General features: G+C 45.4%; 2 protein-coding genes and 1 long non-coding RNA gene across 11 annotated transcripts in view; 1 reads left to right on the forward strand and 2 right to left on the reverse strand.

Moving 5' to 3' along the window:
* Positions 1-3145: 3145 nt before the first annotated feature.
* Positions 3146-7979, reverse strand: LOC143169154 (uncharacterized). 4 transcript variants are annotated; one of them, XR_012996869.1, is made up of 4 exons: positions 7551-7979; positions 4619-4793; positions 3703-3854; positions 3146-3336 (listed from the first exon to the last, which is right to left on the reverse strand). It is a non-coding gene; the product is annotated as an uncharacterized LOC143169154 (long non-coding RNA). The 4 variants fall into 4 exon arrangements; XR_012996867.1 differs by having other exon boundaries at positions 3146-3779; positions 7551-7971; XR_012996866.1 differs by having other exon boundaries at positions 3146-3854; positions 7551-7971.
* Positions 7980-8356: 377 nt separating this feature from the next.
* On the forward strand, positions 8357-19701 carry KLHL34 (kelch like family member 34). Its single transcript, XM_076356498.1, has one exon. It carries the CDS (start codon positions 8984-8986, stop codon positions 10769-10771), a length of 1788 nt encoding a protein of 595 aa, XP_076212613.1. The 5' UTR covers positions 8357-8983; the 3' UTR covers positions 10772-19701.
* The window catches only part of CNKSR2 (connector enhancer of kinase suppressor of Ras 2), a 235770-nt gene continuing 224099 nt past the window's right edge, over positions 11952-23622 (reverse strand). For all 6 annotated transcript variants that reach the window (XM_076356481.1, XM_076356466.1, XM_076356473.1 and 3 more), the window contains 2 exons: positions 17564-17760; positions 11952-14416 (listed from right to left, as the gene is read on the reverse strand). In XM_076356481.1, coding sequence (XP_076212596.1) covers positions 14201-14416; positions 17564-17760 — 413 coding nt within the window. In that variant the 3' untranslated portion in view covers positions 11952-14200. The remainder of the gene's footprint in view (positions 14417-17563; positions 17761-23622) is intronic.

Here is a 23622-nt window from a genome sequence, read left to right on the forward strand (position 1 = left end):
TGTTATTTTACATGTACAGCTGGTGGGGGTCAGAAGTGAGTGGATATGGCTATTTCAAGGGATCTCCTGAACTTGAGTGTTTTCTTTTCAAGGGACTGTAATCATCTATCCCTGGAAATGATGTTAGGGTGCTGATGTTGGGAAGTATGGGAGAATATACTTAATGTGATCTATCTTTGTAAAAGCTTTGGCTTAGCCAGTGTAATGGAAGGGCTATACTAGCAGCACACAGTAGCTCCCTGCATAGTGATGAGCTGGAAGTCTGCCTCAGGCCTAGTTTGTGAAGCTAATATATTAATTTTGATTTTTTTTTTTTTACCAGGGCCGTCGGCACATTTATATGTTACTGTGAGCTAAATGAAGATGTAGGCACAGAGATTATCTACTCCTCTACATATATAAACCTACTTACCTTTCTAAATCCGGTTTCCTCTGACCAGATTTGTCATTTCCATAGTGCATTTTTCCATTTTCTTTGTGGTAACTTACTTGTTGGACCATAGTTCAGTGAAGAGGAAGACTGGAAGGGGCCAGAAGGTAGGAAAGCCATGGTTGTACCCTGTCAAGATGGTCAACGTTGGCCTAAACTACTTGTCCTGGTTTTGGCTGGGATAGAGTTAATTTCCTTCCTAGTAGCTGGTACAGTGCTGTCTTTTGGATTTAGGATGAAAACAATGTTGATAACGCACCGATGTTTTAGTTGTTGCTAAGCAGTGCTCACACTAGTCAAGGACTTTCCAGCTTCCCATGCTCTGCCAACTGAGAAGGCTGGAGGGGCACAAGAAGCTGGGAGGGGGCACAGCCAGGACAGCTGACCCAAACTGGCCCAAGGGACATTCCATACCATAGGACATCATGCTCGGTATATAAACTGGGGGAAAGCTGGCCGGGGGAGCCACTGCTCGGGGACTGGTTGGGCATCGGTCGGCGGGTGGTGAGCAATTGCATTGTGCATCACTTGCTTTGTGTATTCTTTTATTATTGTTATTATTATTACTATTTTATTTTATTTCCATTATTAAACTGTTCTTATCTCAACCCACGAGTTTTCTCTCTTTTACTCTTCCGATTCTCCCTCCCATCCCACCGGGGGGCGGGGAGAGTGAGCGAGCGGCTGTGTGGTGCTCAGTTGCCAGCTGAGGTTAAACCACGACACTACTGTATTGCTGTCATTGCACTACCTCCAGAAAGTACTAGCAATGTCATTACTTGTAAGTTTAAAGAATTTGAAGCATGTACATTTATTTTTAATGTCCTCTCCCTTTCAATGGCAGGATATCAAATTTACACCATCGTATGGTAGCTCCATTTAACCACATTTCTCATTTAACGCAAGCTCTCATTTGCATCCTCCCCTTTGACATAGAATCATAGAATCACAGAATCATTAAGGTTGGAAAAGACCTCTAAGATCATCGAGTCCAACCGTCAACCCAGCACCACCATGCCCACTAAACCATGTCCCTAAGCGCCTCATCTACACGTCTTTTAAATACTTCCAGGGATGGGGACTCAACCACTTCCCTGGGCAGCCTGTTCCAATGTTTCACCACTCTTTCAGTAAAGAAATTTTTCCTCACGTCCAATCTAAACCTCCCCTGGCACAACTTGAGGCCATTTCCTCTCATCCTATTGCTCGTTACTTGGGAGAAGAGACCGACACCCACCTCGCTACAACCTCCTTTCAGATAGTTGTAGAGAGCGATAAGGTCTCCCCTGAGCCTCCTTTTCTCCAGGCTAAACAACCCCAGTTCCCTCAGCCGCTCCTAAGACTTGGTCTCCAGACCCTTCACCAGCTTCGTTGCCCTTCTCTGACATGACCACTGTCAGGATCAGAGGAGGTTCCTAGGTGTCAGGGCTGCCTCCGCAAACAGGGGAGGATGCAACTGGACTAGTTTTGTGTGAGTGAGGACTCTGGATTTTCTGGAGGAAGCACGGCATCCTGTTGAAGCATCTTCCCCACCCTCACCCCAAAAGAGCGCTGCCTCTTTACTGCAGGAGGAATTTTGCCAGCCCACCTAAGAGGGCATCTCAGGCTGACCCGCATCCCTCAGGAGGGCATGTGCTTACCCTGGGTGCATTGCTTGCTTGGTACCTCAGCAAGGCTGGAGCTTGAGTCCGTGGGCTGCTGACTTCTAATGTCAGACAAATCCCATGGTTCTGCTGAGAGACACCTAGTGCCCTTGGGAGACGGGCCACCTGGCAGACCAACGGACAGATAAATCTTTGCAGTATTGGGAAGGTGGTTTGCTCTTAGGCATTTCAAAATTTATGTTTCACCCCAAAGGCTTTCATAGGTTTCAGGTCCATCTGCCCTATGCTTTTCTCTTTACCTGTCTACAATTTCATTTCTTCAGTGTGGCAGAAGAGCTAACATACAGCAACAACTTTTCCACTTCAGGCAAAATCCAAAGGTCCCTTGAAAACTCTGCCACTGTACCAAGAAAATGATGCTGCACTCTCGTGCCAGGTGCATACTGCTGGGGCTCAGAGCATGGGCTATCTATGTTCGCTCCCTTCAAGAGTCCTGTATGGTGTCCTCAATCCTTGATCTAGGCAGATGAGACCTAAATAAACTTGCTGAAAAAAAAGTCAGTATCTCTACAGCCTTTCGAGCTGGTTTAAGTAGGCTATGTATTTTTTCTGGGCAGTCAAAGCCTTGCACTTCCATGAGGAAGTCAATATTTGCATTGCTGCTGGCACAAGAACTCTAAAGTAAAAATTAATAAAAATGAACTCATAGTACATTAGTTCTTGGAGAGTGCCTTGGGGATCGGGGGTTTGGCTCACCACTATCTACAGCTTATATGCATGCCCAGTATGCATCCAGCTCATACCAGGAGAAGAGGGGAGATGACTGAAGCCATGGTGTGCCAGGACTCTGTCCGGGAGAGGAAAACTTGACATATGCAGTCCAGTTCCTATAACTACCCTAGAAATTTCTTCCAGGAGTGGAATTTAGAGACTGTGGCTAGTCTGCAGGGAGATGTCTTTCTCCCTCTTTGGTGAGTAGGGCCACCAGTACCTTATACCACTATGGACTGGCTCTGACCTCAGCCTGACAAATGATCAGTGAGGCTTGCCAATCACGCACCATTCAGTAACTCATGAAGATCAGGAGGGTGAATAAAACACATCCCATCAATGCCTTTGCCACACTCCAGCATGGCTTTATTCAGTCAGAAGTCATTAAGACAAAAAGTCCTCTACAGACTTGGTGATTTGCCATCCATCATCCATCCTTCAGCACATGCAATTCATTCCAGCCACACTTCACCTGGTGCGGGGGCTTGGGTGCTCTCCCTTAGCTGTCTCTCCCATTCTCAAACCTGAGTGCTTGTGAGCAAATGAAATCGAATTAGCAGGTGCAGGTGCAACCCTTTCAGTGCCAAGGGTAAGCCTGAGAGTTGCAGATCATGGAGGGACCGAGTTTGAGTCACTACGTAACATACTGCTGCTGCTAACAATGATGAAGACAATGATGACATAATGTACAGATTGTAGGAACACTTTCAGTGATCAATTGAGTGTGGACATCAGGCTCTCATTATCTGATAAACAGCACTAACAGCAGCTGATTACACTGTAACCTTTACTTTGCTAAGGAACAGTCTATATCTTAGAGAGCATTTGCTTGAATGTGAATTAGGGAATGGAAGAGGATGGAAGAGCTGAATCCTAACCAGCTTATGTGAAAAGCACCTTGATTTCAGAGAGACCTCTGCAGTCTGCAGCAAACTCCGTGAAGGCTCTTAGCTTTACTTCATCTGTATGGTGTCCTAATAGAGGAAAATGTAATTTGTGTTTTCTCCTCTGTGGTCCCAGAGCACTGGTTGTTCCTTACATTTCTATCCCTATAAAAACAAATGGCAATTCTAATTACAAGTAAATGCATTAAGAGAACATTGCAACATGGGGAACCAGTCTCCATTTCCTTATAATTTTCTTAGACCTGAGGTGTGGATCCCAGTTATACTGGTTTTGTACTGGGTACATGTATCACTAGGAGCACAGAAACCACATCAGGGTGGACTGGGCTATCTGCAGCGGGGGCAGAGCTGGGAGCTGCTGGGCGTATCCAACCACAGTCAGAAGGGCAAGACCCAGCTCTCCTGCTGCTAGTGGTCATATAGCCCGAAACTGCAGCTTTTGATACTAGATGTTCCCAAGCAAATAAAGTTTGGGAACCCAGTTCAACCAGCCACAAGGTCTTGGGGAGGCAGGAGGGCTTCATGGGGGTCAGAAATGTTCCTTTTATAGCAAATGAGCCTCCACACATGCAGAAGTGACCTGTGAGCAGAGCAGCTTCAGCTAGGGCTATATGTGTCCTCACTGTGCAAATTCAGCAGCCACCACAATCTTTAAGCAGCCCTCAGCTGGATGAAGAGCGAAGGCACCCCGGGGCAGGGGCCTCAGGTCCCTCTATGCCCCAGCTGCAGCACGGGCAGCGCTGGCTACCGGGGTGGGGGGGAAGCAAGGGCTCGATGCAGAGCATCTCCAGTGCCACCAGACCATCACAGGAGCAGATGGACCCCCAGCAGCAGGTGAAAACTGCACTCCGCTGTGAAGGCCATTAGTACATCTGCTCTGAAACGAGCTCGTTAAAATACACATTCACCTTCATTATCCTGCAGCTGCATTGCCTGACTCATCCCACTGCAGTCACTCTGAAAAGGGAACCCAAGTTAAAAATCTTCTGAACTTGTTTTTTATTCACTGGGGAAGCTCACGTCTAACCCACTGAGAGAGCAATGGAAGCCATAACATCTGTCTTCATGGGAACGAAAGGGAACCTGAAAAAAAGAGAGAGGAAACAAATGCTGATTGAAAGACTGTTGTTTCATGTTGCTTTTCACAGTTTGACACAGGATGCTTTCTCGCATCGGTGTAGTTAGTGCTCACGTACCCCAGTTGGGGCATGGCACCCCCAACCCAGGTGTGCCAATGGTATGCCCTCCTTTCCTCCCCTTTTTCCACAAAAACCACAGAAAACTGCCACGTAGCCATGGCTTGGCAGACACGGCCTTGCAGCAGGCTTTGGCTGGGATCCCTGCTCTGACTCCTGATCACACTAAACCTCTTCTTCTCTCCAGTGGCAGACGGTGGCTTGCACTCAGCCAAAGTTTCTTGCCAGCATTGTCCCTGGACACAGACCCCTCCTAGGTGGCACGCGGATGGACACGGTGTGCCGAGGGTTTGCAGACTCCTCTGAGGGGCCAGGGGATGCTCTGCCCTGCGCTGATTTCCTGCTCCCCCAGCTCACGGGGGGCAGAGTGTCCTGTGGGCCCCTCCGTCTCCTTCACACACAGACAGCGCTTAAAGCCACGTGAGTCCCCAGCCTCCCCCTGCCAAAATGGAAACCTCACAGCCTCAGCCCACCTCATCCAAGCCGGTAACTTTCTCCTGCGCTTTTATACACAGACATGCTCTCACCATACATCGCTTTTAGCTGCAAGAAAATTTCTCCCTCTTACTGTCTTGTTCTTAAAGACTGCTTTCCCAGGCTAAACAACCTTTGCTTTAAATAGATGGGGTGACCCAAATACTATTGTGAATGATTATTCAAGGATGAAGTACAGACTCTAGTCCAATGTTTTTTACAAGACAACTTAAATCAATACGATCTTTCTGATTAGTAGTTTCTAGGAAACCCGTATGCTACATCATCCCTATTACATTCATCATTTGGCTCACTTTTGCTATATTTGTTCATGCGGTACATTATCAAGCGTCTGAAGCGTTTGTTCTATTGTCCTCTGGACCGCACTGACTTCTTCTGGAACAAAGTGTAGCTTAGAAATCCTCTGCTGTGGATTTTTGTAATGAATATTTTACAGTAAGCCACTTGTTACTAATGAGCCCAATTTTACTTGTACAACTCTTTTTATAACCTTTACTTTTAAAAAATAATTGGGAAAATTTACAATTGTAATTGAAGTGTTTATTAACTGATGACCTACTTGCAAGATTTCACTGAACGTGGCATTGCAATTCAGGCCATTTTTCAGCTTTGTATAGGAAAAAAAACCTGCAAGCATGGAAGCCAACATTTTTCACAGCACACCTCTGAATATTCTTTTTTACTGCAGACTGTCTACTGTAGTATAGCAATGATTTCAACAGAAAATATACTGAAAGCCTGAAATCTAAATCTAATTTAAAGTCTAAATGGTGCACATGATAAAAATGTATTGTCTATTCCCAGCAAATCATATATTGAAACACTAATGTTTCCCTAATTTTAAGCACCATCTAGTGAGTCAAACATTAGATCTGATCTTCCAAATTACAGCTGAGAAAAATAAGATCATGGCTTGACTGCATCCCACCTAGTGCTAGGTCTGTTCCTGAGATTCATAAGTCAGCTGTTTAGTCACTGCCTGCTCTCTTGCTAATGGACATTAAATACTCCCCCAAAGGTGCTGAAGACCCTAGCTGCCGTCTGGAGATAATTTGTCTGTTGACAAAGGAGGGTACTGGCTGAGTAGGCTCCCTAGTTAGACAAAGCTAACTGCTAAAAGTGGAGCAGGGAGAAACCTCATTTTGATAATGATAACCTTTTTTTGTCACACCAGGGCAAGGGACCGGAAAGGATTTGGCTTTATTTCAATTATAAGTGAAGAAAAAAAGATCTCTGGGCAAATAAACAGCTTAATAAGGATCATGATTCTTACGATTTCTATTAGCTGGCTTGCCATGAAGATGAAGTAGGTCTGAGAGGGAATCGCACAGCAAATCTGCATGCAATTATAGGACCTGCTTATCCGGCGCTGGTATTAAATCAGTTCAGTTAAATCAGCACCGGCTCCTGCGGCAATGCACTGTAATCAGCTGGCAACTGACCTGTATAAACTGCAGCCCGTGCGCAGAATTCATCTGGAGAGCAAGTCATACATAACCAGTTTGGTTAACACGGCATCACGCTGGGCGCAGGCACGGACGTTCAGCCTGAGCCTCATTTGGCCTCTCCGAAGTTACAGTGCTTGCGGTCGGTGCTGTGCCGGCAAAACCGGTGCAAGCCTGGGCAGCGTCTGGCCTGGCCTTGCTGGGGGAGGGGAAAAGGCATGTTGCCTCTGCCTGCAAGTACATCACTGGATGGGGGGGTGAGCGTGTTTTGGCTGCTGCTGGCAATACCCACAGTTGCCCAAGCCACATCTCTGTGGCATCACAAGGCATCCCTTTCCTCCTTCGTCCCCACCGCCCATACGTGTCATTTTGCTAGCAAGGGGGAAGATTTTTTAGCAAGAACCTGATTTATGGCCTATAATGTCATGATGGAAAGTGGATTCAAGTAGTAAATCAATTTTCAGAGCTATACAGCAATGAAGAACAATGTTTTTGGAGTCCTTCCCCATAAACAGAACAGAGCATGTGTAGGTATCATCAGTCTGCTTAGCAAGACAGCTTAGGGTCACTAGGACAGTCGCACGGCATGCATGATCCATGTTAGGATCCAGTCAGCTCCCAAACACCCCTCGATTACAGTGGTGAGCCAGAATTTCATGACATCACATAAATAAATATAAGCAAATACAGTAAAAAGGCTTTACCTTTGGCTTGAGCAAAAGGTGAAATTGTTCAGTCCTGAGGGATCCTCCTCTGCCCCCAAGTCTGCTGGCTCATGATGCAGTAAAATGGTCTGGCATTTATCAACCCTGTCAAGGTTTGCAAGTCCTGAGCATGTTTGACCTGGAAAGAAAGGTGTCAGGAGGAGATTCCTGAACAACCTCCACCCAGAGTTACGCAGGGAAAAGAAAGACAAATAAAAGCAAGCTTTAAGAGGTCAGAATGTGTAGCCCGCCCAGAGCTACTATTCCTGGTAGAAATTAGACCCTGAAGGGCCCGGGTGAAAATCGGGGATAATCCCCATATACGTGCTTCTAATTGGGACAAACTGAAAGTGAGAAAGCTGAGCGAGTCAGCTCCGGCCCATTCCCGGGGGCTCCGCGTCTGTTCCCAGCTAGTAACCGAGAGCACAATTATGCAAAGCCTCCTCTATAAACAGATTTCGGTTTATTACGGCCGAACTGGGGGAATCTATTTTTGTCACTGCTTTGTGCGAATGTGTTACCCTTGTGATTTCCAGCCAGGTCATTCCAAGTCAGCTGCTTTGGCTGCGGCTGTCGGTGGAAGCTCCTCCATCGTCCCAGTCCCTGGCCTGGGGTTGGCTCCCGGGCAGGGGGGACGAGGGGATGCGCCTGCGGCTATTCTGGTAGCTGTGAGTTATGGCGGTGTCATGTGAAGCAAAGAGCCCAGAAATGCATGTCAAATCAAACCAGTGACTAATCATGATATTTTGGTTGTCTTAGTGCCTGCCGGGCAAAGAGTTATGGGCTTAGAAAATTTTCATGCAATAATCCCCGGGCGCTGATTCGATCTTTGGCTGAGGCTTCCTAAGGGAGTGCGAAAAGAGGACAAAAAGGGAGCTACTGTCCCAGGGGTGGAGAGGTCTAAACTTATCTGAGTTTGAAACACAAACAAGAGAGGAGAAAAGCCAGCGCTCCCTTCTCATCTGTGTCTGCTCAGAGCCATGCACTGGCAGCCAGAGAGGATCTATTTGATCTGCCTGCGGACCAAGAAGGGTCAAGGGAGACGGCTGAGCAGACACGAAGTGTCATTTGTTGGGATTGTCATCTAGCTCCCTCATCTGTCACCTGATGGCCAGCCAAGCAAGTGCTCAGCACAACCGTGGACCATTCATCCTTGCACAAGCGACAGAGGCGAGAAAAGTAAGCATCCTACAGCTGTTACAACATTCAGCTGTTTTTCCTATAAAGGAATGCATTGAATTCACTACAAATCTACTAACTGTCCCCCTATGCCAGGCAAGAGACTGATTTTTTTTTTTGGGGGGTGGGTTTTTCTCTAACAGCTGGGGGTCTGGTGGGCATTCAAGCAATGGCTGTTGAGTCGGGCAGCTGTTTCAATATCTAATTGCATTTTAGCTTTAACAACTCAAGGGGAAAGCGTTGCATTGCCTACCATGAGCTACTTCCTGTCCTACTGCAAAGCGCACTGCACCGCCGTGCTCGCCCAGTACCAGACCCTGAGATCAGAGGGCTTTCTGTGCGATATTTTGCTGAAAGTGAAGGAAAATGAGTTTCCTGCACACAAGTCCTTGTTGGCGTGCTCCAGCGACTATTTCCGAGCCATGTTCAAAAGTTATACCCGAGAGTCTAAGGCCAGTGTAATTCACCTGCAAGTTGTCTCACCCACCGGTCTCCAGCATGTCCTGGATTTCATTTACACTTCCTTGTTGCCTCTTTCCTTTGAAAGCTTGGAGGATACCTTGGAAGCTGCAAGCTACTTGCAAGTGACTGATGCTATTGGCTTGTGCAATCAGTACTTAGTTAACAATCTTGCCTTGGAAAACTGCTGCTTCTCCGCCAACGTGGCCAGGAAGTTCTACCTGCCGGATGCCTTAGCAGCAACAGAAAAATACATTGTCAATAACCTTTGGAAGCTGCTGGACTTGGATTTGACAGGACTGCTCGAGCTGAACTTCAGGTCTTTGCTAGCAGCGGTTGAATCACCAGATCTCCCCATGGTGAAAGAAACCCACCTGCTGAATCTTGTGCTGCTGTGGTTGAAGCAGGATAAATCCAGGCTGGTTCACGCAAGCAGCCTTTTAGAGCACATAAGGTACGGCCTCATCCCCGTGGAAGAGCTGAGAAAAACCTACACACAGTCAGAAGTGCCCCTCTCCGCAGGTATTAAGTGCTTGATCATTAAAGCAATAAATTACCATACATCTGTTTTCAAACAGCCTGTCCTGCAGGATAAGTCCACCACGCTGAGGAACCAGAAAACTCGGATCATTCTGCTAGGGGGAGGGACAGCAAGCGAGGGACTCGTCACTGATGTGGTGGCCTTCGACGTTTACAATCACAAATGGCGAGCTCTCACGCAGGTGCAGGACAGGGTGCAGAACCACAGCGTGTGCGTGGTGGAGAACTTCCTCTACGTCTTGGGTGGGGAAATCGAAAGTGCTGCCCCGGGTGATGCTAAAACCGAAAAGATCTTATCGGTTACGAACAAGGTCCATCGTTATGATCCGAGATTTAACACGTGGACCCAAATCACGGGCATGCTGGAAAAGAGATGCCAGTTTTCTTGTTGTGTCCTAGGCAAGGATATCTTTGCCATTGGTGGAAGGGGTGAGGATGGGTCGCTGCATTCGTCTGTGGAAGTCTACAGCATCAGCAGGGACAGATGGACGAAGGCCGGGGAATTGCCATGCAAGATACATGGCCATGCCAGTGCCATCTGCAAGAATACTATATACATCTCGGGCGGCAAGTACTCAGACCCAGCCAACACAAGCAAGGACGTATATTCTCTGAGCTCGCTTGAAGGGCAGTGGATGAAACTAGCCCCCATGAGCATTGCTCGGTTTGGGCATCAGATGGCAACAATCAGAGAAGCCATATTCACCTTTTTAGGATTATATGAACCATTCTCTGAAATAGAAAGATACGACCCTGATCAAAACCAATGGACTCGGTTAAGACCACTGATGTATGATCGATTTTGCTATGGCCTGGCAGTGGTAGAGGAAACGGCTCTTCTTATCGGGGGAAAGAAATGGCAAAACTCACAGGAAGTCCCCACGCAAGACGTGGTTGGCTATGACATCGACAATGATGGCTGGGAAGAGATCTGCAAAGCCCCCTTGCCTTGGTGTGGGCTGCAGTGCGCGGTGCTGCAACTCCCTGAACTGGCCGACGAGCGGGACGGCAACAGCCAGCAGAAGAGGCCGCCAAACTATTGAGCTCAGGTGCTGCGGAATAATCATCCCAGGAGATGAGCCATCAGGGGGGTCCTGGAGAAGAAGAAAATTGCAATGGCACTGAACGTGACGGAGTGGAGGTTTTGCTTTGATAAGCCAAACGCTTGGTGGAAACAGGCAAGAAAGTCTGGCTCCAGCATGGGAGAAGGTGCTGGGATTTACAGAGCTGGAAGCTGATCTCACTGAGGAAGGACGTAGCAAGTAGCACATGTAAAGGCGACGAGCGAGAATCGTAATACTTGACTTTTGAAGAATAATACCTAGATAGCAATTAATAGGTGTTGCAAGTCAGATTTTTCAAAGGTTAAAAAACATAATCCACCTTTTCTGTCTTCTTAATCAGAAGTAATTTTCCCAGCTGGTAAGTGCTATTGAATTTTTACATGCTACGGCTAAGCAAAATGAAAGTGAGATGTATAAAGACTAGAAAATTGATGCCTACGAGAACTAATAATAAGTACTGCCAAGGAAAAGGTATTATTTGATATGCTACATACTAGGCAAGAATGTCTTAGCTAACCAGCATGAAATTACTGGACAGAAAGCATGGATTTTTTGGTATGTAGACTCAGTTATGGCCAGAAGTTAAAACAGTGACTGTTTCATAGAAGCCACTTCTCTCCGAGTGGCCTTTGTTGTAGCATGCCTTTCAGATGCTTATTTTGCGTTATTTTAAAGACGTGCACTACCGGTACAGTACATTTCTTTTGTATCCAAACCTTGTGTTAGTTTAGATGGCCAGAGCTGAATGGGTATGCTTATTATTAGACTCTAAAAAACATGTTACAGGAGTTGCTGTAACCAATGCCTTGATACTCACCGCGGCAGCATACGCTGCTTTATCGTGCCCGGTCATAATGGTAAAATTGTTCATAGATGTTGAACTAGTACATGAGAGAATCCTGCAGTCAGAAAAGGTTTGCTTTCATCAAAGAGGACGATGGGGAGGGAGGTAACTGAAGGTGCTCAGAAGTCTTTATTCAGTGTCTGCCTACATCCGAAACAGCAATAGTCTTACTTCTTCTTGCCCACGTTGGCAGAGTTCGAAGGCACAGATTATGGGGGTACTTTAAGGTACGTGGATCTGTGAAATGCAGGCAAAATGGTCAGATGCCGCAGAATCACTTTGGGGTGGAGTAAATTGAATCTCGAGTCACAAATGTTCATTTAAAAGTTAAATTTATTGTACTTCATTTTACAGTGTTCCCTTTCTAGGCTGAGAGTTAATACAATAAAAATATATATAGAAGAACATTTAATAGTCTTAAAAGAAGGCAGCACAACGGATAGGACACATGTTCTTTGTCACTAGACTAGCTTAAAAAACTGTAACGTTTAATTTTCACCTTTAAAGCAATCAAGCTGACTTTACTAATGTAAAGTGCAGGCAGAATAGCTGTTGCATAGCAACAGATCTAAGTCTTCTGAACTGCCTTGGTTTTGACAAGGAATCAACTACACAATGTGCATATACACCCATCAGATATAAAGAGTTTTTTATATGAATATATTTACTTTTGGTCCAGTAAAACAATAGCAAGAGAATCTAAATGCTTGGAACAACAGCACAATTGATTTCAAGTCAAGCATTTTTTAAGAGAAATTTACAAAAACCTCACAAATTTAATATACAAGTCAGTACCCATGCAGTAAATAAATGTCCAGTTTATACAAACAATCTTCTTCTAATGGTACAAATATTACACTGGATCCAGGATTCTATACAAATGTTAATACATGATTCGTCATCCATGTCAACTTGAATATAGGATTACTGAAAATGGGCTGCAGAAAGGCCACTCTTTTGTACAATTGTGCAAAATCTGCAAAACGTTTGCAATCCATATGCAATAAAATAACAAGAAAGAAAGAGGGAGGAATAAAAAGAAAGGAGAGAAAAGAATCTGTCCATTCTTTCCTTCATCCCTTCATGGATATAACTGCCGGGAAATATCAGCGCTCATAAAGTTTAAAGTACATTCACTGAGCTGCACAGGCAATAGTCTAAAGTTGGTAAAGAGTATAACTCACTGTAAAAAGTATAGAGGAGGCTTTTCCCTTTCACATGAGCATTATTAAATCATGTCGTGAGTCCTAACTTATGCAGCAAAGTACTGAAAAGCAGCAGAAATATTTTGTCATGCTCTGATCACCTTTCGAAAACAAGCCCATAAAAAGTAAATACCTGATTTAAGATTCCCCTCCCACTTTCCTATTCCAGGTATCTGCCTAACTCTACGGAGCTATTGCTACTCGTATTCACTGGGTTGCCTCCAGCACATCTCAAATCTCATGGAAGATTAAAACATTTTAATTGGCTTGTGAACTCGGCGGAACCCAGAGACATCCCTTCCCCTTCAAAAGCAAACCAGAGGCTTTTTTACTCCGCAGTTATTTTTCAGGTTCTGTGCTCAGCTCTGCTCCCATCACACATTTTCCCTGCATACAATACGGCCAAATTTCACAGCTCAGAAAACACATAGGCGACTACTTGAAAAATCCTATTCATTCCTTTTCTATTGTGGGGATTTTCAAAGCCTCTCAGATTCGGAGCATTTCGTCGGGAACCTTTTCCACTGCTGCTTTTCTGGGCAAGAAAAATGCCGCTATCAAGGATGTTCAAAGTCTACATTTTCTCTTTTGCAAAATCTGCACATCATACTGATACCTTCAGTGCAAAAGCAGCATAAATGACAGTACCATGACTAATTTTTTAAAAAATCAACCAAATGTGATTAAGAGACAAATAACACATCATTTGGTCTTAATTAGAATACAAACCAGCATCCCTTTGCACTGATGGTAAACCCTAGCAACAGGCTTTAAAAAAGCACAAGGAAATAAGACCTAACCTTTTGATACTTAAATTCACGTTAGTCATTTCTGTCTGCCGATTTTCACCCTTTTGTGTGTTTGACAAAACTGAAACACAACCACCCCATTACACTTTTTCCCTGTTATTTAAGAAAACTCCTAGAGTTTCTCATTCAGTATAAAAATTGGGTTTCTCCCACCACCAAAATAGTACCTGCACTCCAAAAATGCAATGCAATACTGGAATTATATAGTATAAAATATCATTGTAAAAGTGACCTTCGATAACAAAACACTTAGTTTGTGTAACTTCCTGTGTGAAGGCCACAGTCTTCCAAAAATGCTTTTAAATACTTTAATAGCTAAAGATCATGTTTGTTATTTCACAGAAGGTAAACACAAGCAGAGCATTGGTAGCATATAAAATATACAAATCCTCATTAAAGACATGGTATCGTTGACCATTGGAGGTTTATTTCACACAGCTGAGTAACATTAAAATATAATTTACTAGAGCTCCCACATATTGATATAAAAACTACTTTATGCACTTAAGTAAAGGGCTGGAGTGTAGCTAATGGACAAAAAGAGAGACCTTTATACATGCGTTTCAATGTACGAGTGAGTGTGCGCTAAGGAGGCTATAAGTGCATCAACCTCAGACGAGCCATTAACAGAGTCCCTCGGGGTGCTGCTTTGATAGATGTCCATGAAGAGATCAAGGTACATTTGTTTCCATTCTTGAAAGTCTCTAGATGTCAAGGCAGGATTATCCAGAACTTTATCTATAATGGCTACTTCTCCTTCCCTGGCCTGTGAGAGAAAAGGAACAAGCAAAGAGTCAATGAGAGTGATGAGTCACTGGCAAAATCAATCACATGGGTGGAAGGAGAGAACAGGGGGAGCAAACTCAAGCCACGGAGACCCTACAAGCAGGGGGACCATCTGACTGCTATACGTCCGCTTGCAAACAGGAGCCCTTCCTACAGGGCATCACACATCGCCCGGCGGGGCTAGGGCTTCCCTCGCCTCGTCCAGCATCCTCAGAAATAGTCCCTATTCCCCCTCCTCGCCCCTCGTTCAGCTCAAGAAAAAGCAAGCCCTGTACTGTTTACTATTAGCTGCTTGCATTTCTCAAGATGGGTTTCACACGACAAAGTGCCATCTGTTTGCTCTTCTTGATCAGCATAAGAAATACTGCGTGGGTGCGTGGGATGCAGACAGATGGCCTCTCGCCTGCCAGCAGAGCTAAGCCTTTTTTAGCAGGCTTGTCATGGGGACATCTGAGCGCTACGTTGCAAAGGCTTGTGGAAGGACCCCTGTGTTAATGATAACTCATCTTCATTAAAGATCCAGTGTATGCGATGGGCTGGCGGGCTGCAACCTCCTCTTACCACTGCGGTGGCAAAGAGAAGGCAGAAATGGGTAAAATCTAACATAGCTGCTGGTATCTCCTTACCCATCATTGAGGCAGGGGATGTGGCTGTATCATAATCACTGGCCAGTGATTAGTTTATCAAGAGATGACAGGCGGCCAGTACGGGTCAGAGTAAGCCTCTGATAAACCCGTAGCCACTCGCGGTTGTTGCAAGCGGTGGAAGCTGGATGCAACAGACTTAAGCCTTGGAAACACAGCTAACACGCAGGTTTTCAGCACTACTCCTCTGCGTAGGTATCGTGTGGTCACCAGCAACCTCCCCTCTATCCTCCCTGCCAGACGGGTTTCATGCTCCTCATTGCTAACTCACATTTTCCATGTCCATACTATGAGTATGTCAAATCTTTCTGGGGAGCATGTCAAAGGGAAATATTAAGCTGTGGCAGCCCAGTGTTGGTGGGAGAGGGTCAGAAGGGTCAGAGGCATCACCCATAAGCAGTAGGTTGAAAAGTATTTTTCATGGTTTGCAAACAGTAGCTAATTAACACTGCGCTAGAATACTCATTTTCAGAAATGGAGGTGCAAGCCGAGAATGACCAGTGGAAATGAAACCATGGGAACTCCTGATCACCATATCTCTGCTTGAACTACCATAACCTGCTTCTCGCTGATTGTGGCTGGTACCCACACCTCCGCACTACCAGCCAGGTAGCTCATACTCGCTGGCAGCAGAATGATTTCGTGTTGTGTCACAGGAAAGAGAGCAGAGGGGTCTTTCGTTAAGGACTTAGATGATGGAATAGAGAGCCTATGGACAACAAGAGCTAGAAGCAATCTGGAGGGCTGTCTCAGGCTACTAATAATTCGGATAAATTGAAGGAGAGTTCAGAACACCAACTCCAACAGGCCAATGCAATTGGCTGAGCATTCAGGAAGGAGAAATCAAAGGCACTGATAAAAAGCAAGAATAACTGATGAGGTAACAGCAGTAGCTACCGGTAGATACGACTACCAGCAGTATGGCAGAAGTGGAGCTCTGGGCTATAACGGAGCTAGAAACTCGTCATGAGTTACCACGATGCCATTGCAAAACAGGCACGTGTCACTCTACGCTGTTGCTGTACGCAAGAAACAGCAATTATCTGTCTTTGGTACTTGCTGCCATTGTGTTTTCAATTATTGATGTCATGTACTTTAAGAATGATTTATACCAATCAAGGTCCAAACACAAATGGCGACAGGTTTAGAAAATACAGCTCATGGACAGAGAATGAACAAATTGTGTTTGCTTGGTCCAAAAGAAAGAAGTCCCAGAGAAGCATGAAAACAGGCATCTGCCGGGTAAAGGGGATGCGCTGTTTTTGGAATTCCCTGGAGGAAAGCAATTCCATTTGTAGGAAGCCACTGGCATAATGTAGCTCAGGTATCAATAAATGCTAACAAGAAAGACAATTAAGCATGGCAGCAAGCCATACTGAGCCACAGTTTTGGTATGAGTGATCCCACCATGGTGCAAAAGCACAGATACAGAGTGAACCTCCTGCCACCCCGACGTGTCTGAGAGTACTGTGATTTTGTTTCAGTTTCTCACGCTTGTAGAAGTCATGTGGAAAGCCTGTATATCTTGTCCTTTTCTGCCAGCCTCCAATCCTGCAAAGACTCACATACCCAGATAATACTACAAGTAGCAGTTGCCTTCAATGAGATGATACCATGCAGAAAGTTAAGCATGAGTAAGATTTTTTCAGGGTGGGAGCTCCACAGCATGAACATAATATTGCTTAAATGCTTCTCTAGGTGATGGAAAACTAAATTAATTAATGTTGATAAAGCCCTCTTTGATGAAAGCTGTTATGAAATCCACTGTACAATTATCTAGTGACTTAAAATGTGGTAATTTAATATAGTTAACAGGGTCCCTGTGGAAATCCAGCATCTTGTTTTCCAAAATCTCTATCAGGACAGAATTGAAACTGCTGTAACAAACAAAGAAGCTGACAGGGAGGCTAAATGAGCTGTGGTACATTTAGAATAACCATAAAAATCTTCAAATCCATCATTACCACTATCTATTTATTTAATCACTCCTACTGATTAAATACAATGATCCTATCAGCTTATGCAGAAAGCAAGCACACAGTTTCCTCCCGGACAAGCTCAGCAATCGGAAAATAATCAAGTGTTGTAAAAGGTACCACTCTCTTCTGAAAGGCTGGCTTTGCTTAACTTTAGACTTCGGCAATTACTGAGTGAATGCGTTTTGGTAAATGAAAATGTTCAGGGACAATAAAGGGATTAAGGTCGCCTCTGATAATTTGGCGTCAAATTCTGTTAAACTAGCTGGAGGAGGAGCAGCTAACTGAGATTTTTATCTGCGCAGAAATCAAAACTGATCCCCTCACCTCCACGGCTCTCCCAAGGCACATTTTTCTCTGCTTTGCGAACAGCGCTTCCCCATGTCTCCCTTGCTTCTTTTGCACACTAGGTTCAGCCTGGACTCCAGCTGCGCACAATTAATCTCCGAATACAATACCGTCTGATCCAACCCTGGGGCAGGATTTTTCCTCCCTCTTTCATCTCACCTTTAAAGTGCTTTTCAGAATTCGCAGCTGGTGCAGTTTTTCATTGACTACTGGATCGCTACATCTCTTTACAAAAGATTTCTTATACTCCAGCTTAGTGGAAATCCGGTGTTCTCCTAAAGGAGACAGGCTGGCCTGCTCCAAGGCTCTGTACAAATCTTGCAAGGAGTCTGCTGTTTTTTCCTCTATCGTTTCAACTGTAAGGAGAAAAAGGGAAAAAAAAAAAGGAAAAAATAGAGAAAGGAACAATGTATCATTAACATGATTACACGAAGATCTATCAAAAAGCTTCGCAAAATGTTTAACAGGTTTAACTAGATCATAAGGAGAACATTTCACACCTGCTAAGTTCCAGAAAAAAAGTGCTGCAATTGTAACTGCTCCTTCTCGCTAACTATTGCCTCCAGGAGAAAGGGAGAAAAACTTTCAAGAATGTAAAGTCTTGACCCGCAAAGACAGAAGAAAAAAAAGAGAAATAGTGCAAGGTGTAGTAATATTACAGTGACATACTTTCAGAAATCGCATCTCTGGTATTGCAGTTAAATATGCTGGTGACGTCGTTATTACAAGGAAAGGAAGCCCTGGAAGCACCCTGCTGAGGAAGGTGATCGGGGACCGGATCTCGGGCCGAGAGCGCTGATGCGGCATTCAAGGTTATGTTTACAATGCTGGCCTTGGAATGACATGTCGTTTTCCTTCCTAGAAAAGTCCACTTCTTTTTGGCTCTTATTTTTGATACTCAGGAGTGTTGTTCAATAGTCAGTAATACTGTCACTTGTGTTTTTTTACTCTACTATTACCTGAAGGTTCAGCAGCAGACTACGGACTGGATGTAAGAGCGCATTCATGACAGCCTACCCAGCAGCGTGGCAAACCAAACCAGAGCTGTTTCCATTATAGGTTTATTTATTTATTTGTTTATTACAGGTTTTAAAATACTTGTTCTAACTAGTACTGGGAACAGAATTTTTTTTTTTATTTTTAAAAGAAAAAATAAAAAAGAAAGATTTTGCTTCTCTAAAAACAAAATCAAGCAAAGGTTGGGGATGAAATGTGACTCTGATATGAGCATATGAAATGTTTCGTTTAGAAAGCATCAAAACATTTCAACTTCTCACACACCGTTTCCCCCCGCAGAGACTATTTGATGACTGTAGAAACTTGGGAAGTGCCAGTGACGTGCCAGGATTAGCTGAGTGCTGACCAGGAGAAGCCAGGGCAGCCCTTGGGGAGCAGGCAGCCGGCGGGGCAGGCAGCTCCGTCCCTGCTGCCCTTCGCCCACCGACCCACCTGTGCACACAGCAGCCGACCACTGCCTGTGCACAGCCTCCCACCCGTCTCCAGAGCCCTCGGGACCCTCTCACCCAGTCTCGGCTTTCATAGTGGTGTATGTTTTCCTGGCCCAAGGTACCTGTGTCCTCAGGATGCTTTCATGAAGGCTCTGGTAGGAAGGCGTTTGGTTTCAAGCATTACTTTTATCCTGTGACTGACCCTGCACCAAGACATAGCCATCTCCACTGGCTGAAAGTTCAGCACATGCTAAAGTACCCACAAGTAGTGAACCTCAGTCTCCTCAGGTGTTTAGAGGGTTTTTTATTGAGCACCAACAGGGAGGACAGCTAGTGTTTAGAAGTGACATTTCTAGCCCACCAGGAGCTACCCGAGGCAACCTCCCATTCAAGCCCATACATTGCAGTATGGCAACTACTCACCTCAGACTCAAGCAAGAACTCCAGAGACCCAAATCTCCACAGCCCACCACAAAAAGTGTTTGCATTTATATAGATCTTTACACAATCAAAGAATTTTGCAGTCATCAACTAATCTAGCTATATCTCTCATCAGTTTATTCCTTTGCCCTTTTTAGTGGGTAGCTGTTTTTAAAGCACTAATGTTTTTTTTAATCCCATCGTGTGCTACCCTGCTCGGAGAGCTGGGTTCATCACTGTAAGGGGTGGCTAGGATTTAAAGAAAAATAGAAATGAGATGCATTTCTCTTTCTTGTCGATTTCTTTCTTATTAAAACATCTAATGTGTTAAAGGGCAAAACATTCAGTAGCTGAATACTTAAAGATTGGTTAAAATCCCCCGCGGTCTTGATTTTTATGCTCTCTTAAAAATTCCATGCAGCAACAACATCAGATGTTTGGGATCTCTCTCTGAGTTCATCTCTCTGAACACTGAAGTCCACCAGTCTGACAGCTGGGAAATGGAGTGATTTGCTAAAGGGCAAAGGGAAAAAAACACACCTTGATCTGACAGGGGAGTATTTTACATCTGTTTTTCTCCTTCCCTTATCCCTTGTTATGCAAGGCAAAAAAGATGTTTCCTCGGGTCTCTTTTCCCCAGCAGCGTTGCCACGTTGTACCCTCAGGGGATTAGTGGAGGGAAAGTCTGCTGAAGAAGAGACCCAGTGCTTTGACTCCATGTCATCTGAATTTACTTTTCTAGGGTGACCTAAAGCCTGGACCAGCAACCAGCCACCATATCCAGGCTTGCCATCAAAAACCCATGGCTTCCTGAAACACCAAAGGTCCCCACCATGGCCAAGGACAACGTTTGGGTTCAACCCTGATGTTCAATCCTGAATGACCAGTGCCTTTAATGAACCTGGAAGGCAGCACGGCCTGTGCGGGTTCAAATGCCGGGCTGGGGGGCTTGCATTGGCCTCCCTCCCCGCGCCGCCAGCCCGGTGGTCCACACGGCTGGCGCTCCTCAGGGCTCACCTCCTCGGGCAGGCAGCTGCTGCTCAGCATGGGCCTCAGAGGGACTGCAGACAGGGGATTTCCACCCTCGCCCCAAATGGGAACAGCTCTGAGGCTGCATGGGAAGATGGGCAGCACTACAGGGGCAGGATGCAGGCAGGGTTAGGCAGCAGAGCACTGACGGCAGGTCTTTGAAACGCGTCGGCACATCATCTCCACCTGGCTGGGGTTGCCTCCCCTGGGCTCTGTCACCGCCTCAGTGCTGTAGCTATGAGCGGCGTGTAGAAAAGGGGACAGGATTTGCTATAAAGGAAAGAGCAGCAAAGAAAAACAGCGGGTCTCTTCCCTTAAATGTCTCGCTGCTGCTGAGGCTGGGGAAGCTCAAACAGGGCAAGACGCCACCTTGTTCCACCCGGGGCGGGGGAGAGGGCGGCAGGCATCATGCTAACACATCCCAAGCCCTTAATATTTTCCAGAGAAACACTGAAGGTGGTGGTACTGCTGCTCTCAATGGCTCTCAGTAGGCGGGAATGAGATTATACACGAATCTCCCCTCCCTCACCCTTCTGCTAAAAGGCTTTGATTGATTTCCTGTAGGTGTTGGTGAAACCCTTGGCACCATAAAGCATCTGAGGTACTTGATTAGATATACAGCTGAGCTTAAAACATATTTTCTTTTTTTAAATTGGTGGATTTGTATGCGAGTCATGCTATTACAGCAGGGCTGTCTCCTTAAAGAAGAGTAAGGCCTCAGGTAATGCCTTATTTTAGTAGAAAATGTGGCCTAATGGGATTTGCAGATGACCTCAGAACGGCAGGCAATACAGCAGGTTGTTTTTCACCCTCACTTGGCTGCTGAGTCACAGGTTGCATCTCCCCGGCTGCCCTCTTTCTCTGAATACACTGTCAGGTAGCTGTTTCCACATCCTGTTAAAAAGAAGTGTCTCTTCGCTGAAGCAGTAATTTTGTCCCCTGCCCCACCCAAGCCTGAACAACTCTAACTCTGGAGCAGAAATAAAGCTGCATAAACTCTGCAGCACACAGGATCTAAATTCAGAACCGTATCTTCCAAATACAAGAATACGCAGGTACTAAATTTTGTAACAATGAAGCTTCTGCTGTGTCAAGTGAATGCAAAGTCATTTGCACTAAATTCAGGAGATAAAGAATACATCAGTCTAGTAAATGGTGTGTTATTATTTTTCATTATTCTGCTTTCCACAAGGAAGAGTTTCTGAACTTTTTGTACTCTGCCCTCGCTTCTTAAAATGCCGTAAATATTTTTATCTACTTTTACATTTTCCCAGGAGAGGGAGCTGGAGATTGTGGCTGGGTGGGTGAAACTCTCAGGGGTCAGGAATGGTTTGGGTTACTGGCATTCAGGAAAAAATGGTGGCATTTCTTACACTGTGCTGTCATTTGTTGTTGAAAAGAGCATGCCCTGAGCTCCATGACATACTAAGTGTAACCACCTCCTGGCTCTGTTGGGCTATTCATCTTTCCGTTATTTCCCTCTTATAAACTGAGATCCTAAGAGCGATAAATAATAACATCAGGCACTTGAGGGAAAAGTGACCAGAGAGAAACAGTTAACATTGGTATTTACATGGATCAAGAGATGATCGGTCTGTGTAAACTGATGATTCAGGAAGATGGTACTGAATTAGAGCCATGCAGAGGTCACCATCGCAACCCAGCTGGCTAACACATCGCTCTCTGGACACAGAGAATCTCTAGGCACACATTTCTCATAAATCTGCTCTAAATACATGGAATAACCTCTAGGAATTTTCAGTGGAGGTTCCTGTGCTTCTGTGACCCACTTTCCCTGTAAAAGCTCAAGCCACTGGAAGCTTGCATGGTTTTCCCCTTTCAGTGTGGTACCAGAGGAACCAGTGATTGCACCAGGGACTGTAAGTGCACATAACTGCCCATGCAAGGATAATACAACACAGTTAATCATAAATTTTGTCACCCACTGTGCTGACAAGGTCAGATTTTTGAACAGTTGATGCTCTCTTTTGAGGCCCCTTTGTGCTTTGCCAGTGCCTCCTAACACCACCCAGGCTCATCCCATTGTCTTCAGACTCCTCGTCCTGACTGATGGACACCGCTGCCGCCCCGATGGCATTCTCTGTTTTTCCGCTATCCTCTTTGCTGTTTGCTACCTTTACAGCTTAGTGACGCGCTTTCCTTCGCCGTGCAACTCCTCTCATGCATGCCCACTCCTCTACTTGCAATTAGCCCTGCATTTGAACAAAATTACTACCCTCTGCAAATCCTGAGAAAGCCGAGCTGCTGCAAAGTCTGTGACAGAGAGCGAACAAGGCACAAACAGTCAGACTGAAATCCCCCGGCTCCACTGAAATTTAAACCCCTATTTTAATTTCTTTTGGTGAGCTAACTTTCTCTGGCAAAGGAACCAGCTCAGCTCAGCTTTCTCAGGATCTTAAGGAGGCAATTTTGTTAGAATACATCACTAATTACGTTATTAAACAGCTGCCGTGTTACTTCCCCCCTACAAATCCCTAAGATTTGGGAGTTACACCTTTCTGCTTCACCTTTCACACAGGGGAGGCATCTACCTGAAGCCTCCCAGAGACTTTCTGTGAGTGTCAGTAAATGCTCCACCAAAACAGAGGGCATCCCTGACCTCTGGGAAATGGTCTCAAGCTAGATAAAACAGGCCCTGATGCACAAATCTCTGAGTTGTGGGTTTTTTTTTTTCTTTGCCTTCTTGACCCTGTTGCGTCTATGTTGGGAATAGAGAAGCTTGTCTGCCACAAGCTAACTAGTAAGTGATGCAATCCCAGGACCGACAAAGCATTTTTGTAATCTTCCTGTGCCACAGCATGTTGGCTGTGCCAGCCTAAGAGGTCTATCAAAACCTGCCTGGTCCTGCAATGGTTTCACTGGTAGGTAGTGCAGCAGACAGATGTCTGCTGATCCCTCGGGGAAGGGAGGCCTCCCGCGACAAGCTCTCGAGCCCCAGCTCAGGCTATCCGCCGGCCCAAGTGTGCTAACGGGCAGGCAGGGGCAGGGGACGTAACGAGACCACAGAGGCCAACAGCCTGGCTGGGCTTGTAAACCCCGGGGAACAGTTAGGAGAAAGGCAAAAGGGATCTCCCTATATTTAAGGTGAAAAAGCAGAAGGATGGAAGGAGAGTGGACGTAGGTTTTAGCCGTGTTGAGGGGGAGGGGAAAGAAGAAATCCTCCAAAGAAGTAGTTCTTGATTTCTCAGTGCAAGGCTTAAATCCGTCTTTGCTGCTGTTCAGGTTAATCGTTAAGAGTCCAAACTGCACAAGAGGGAGACATATCCAAATGCTTATGATGCAAAGAACCAGGAATTACAG

The sequence above is a fragment of the Aptenodytes patagonicus genome, chromosome 1, assembly GCF_965638725.1.
Source record: "Aptenodytes patagonicus chromosome 1, bAptPat1.pri.cur, whole genome shotgun sequence".
Lineage (NCBI taxonomy): Eukaryota > Metazoa > Chordata > Aves > Sphenisciformes > Spheniscidae > Aptenodytes > Aptenodytes patagonicus.

Coding starts and splice junctions, on each gene's coding strand:
- KLHL34 (XM_076356498.1), top strand. CDS start 8,984: ATGAGCTACTTCCTGTCCTACTGCAAAGCGCACTGCACCGCCGTGCTC.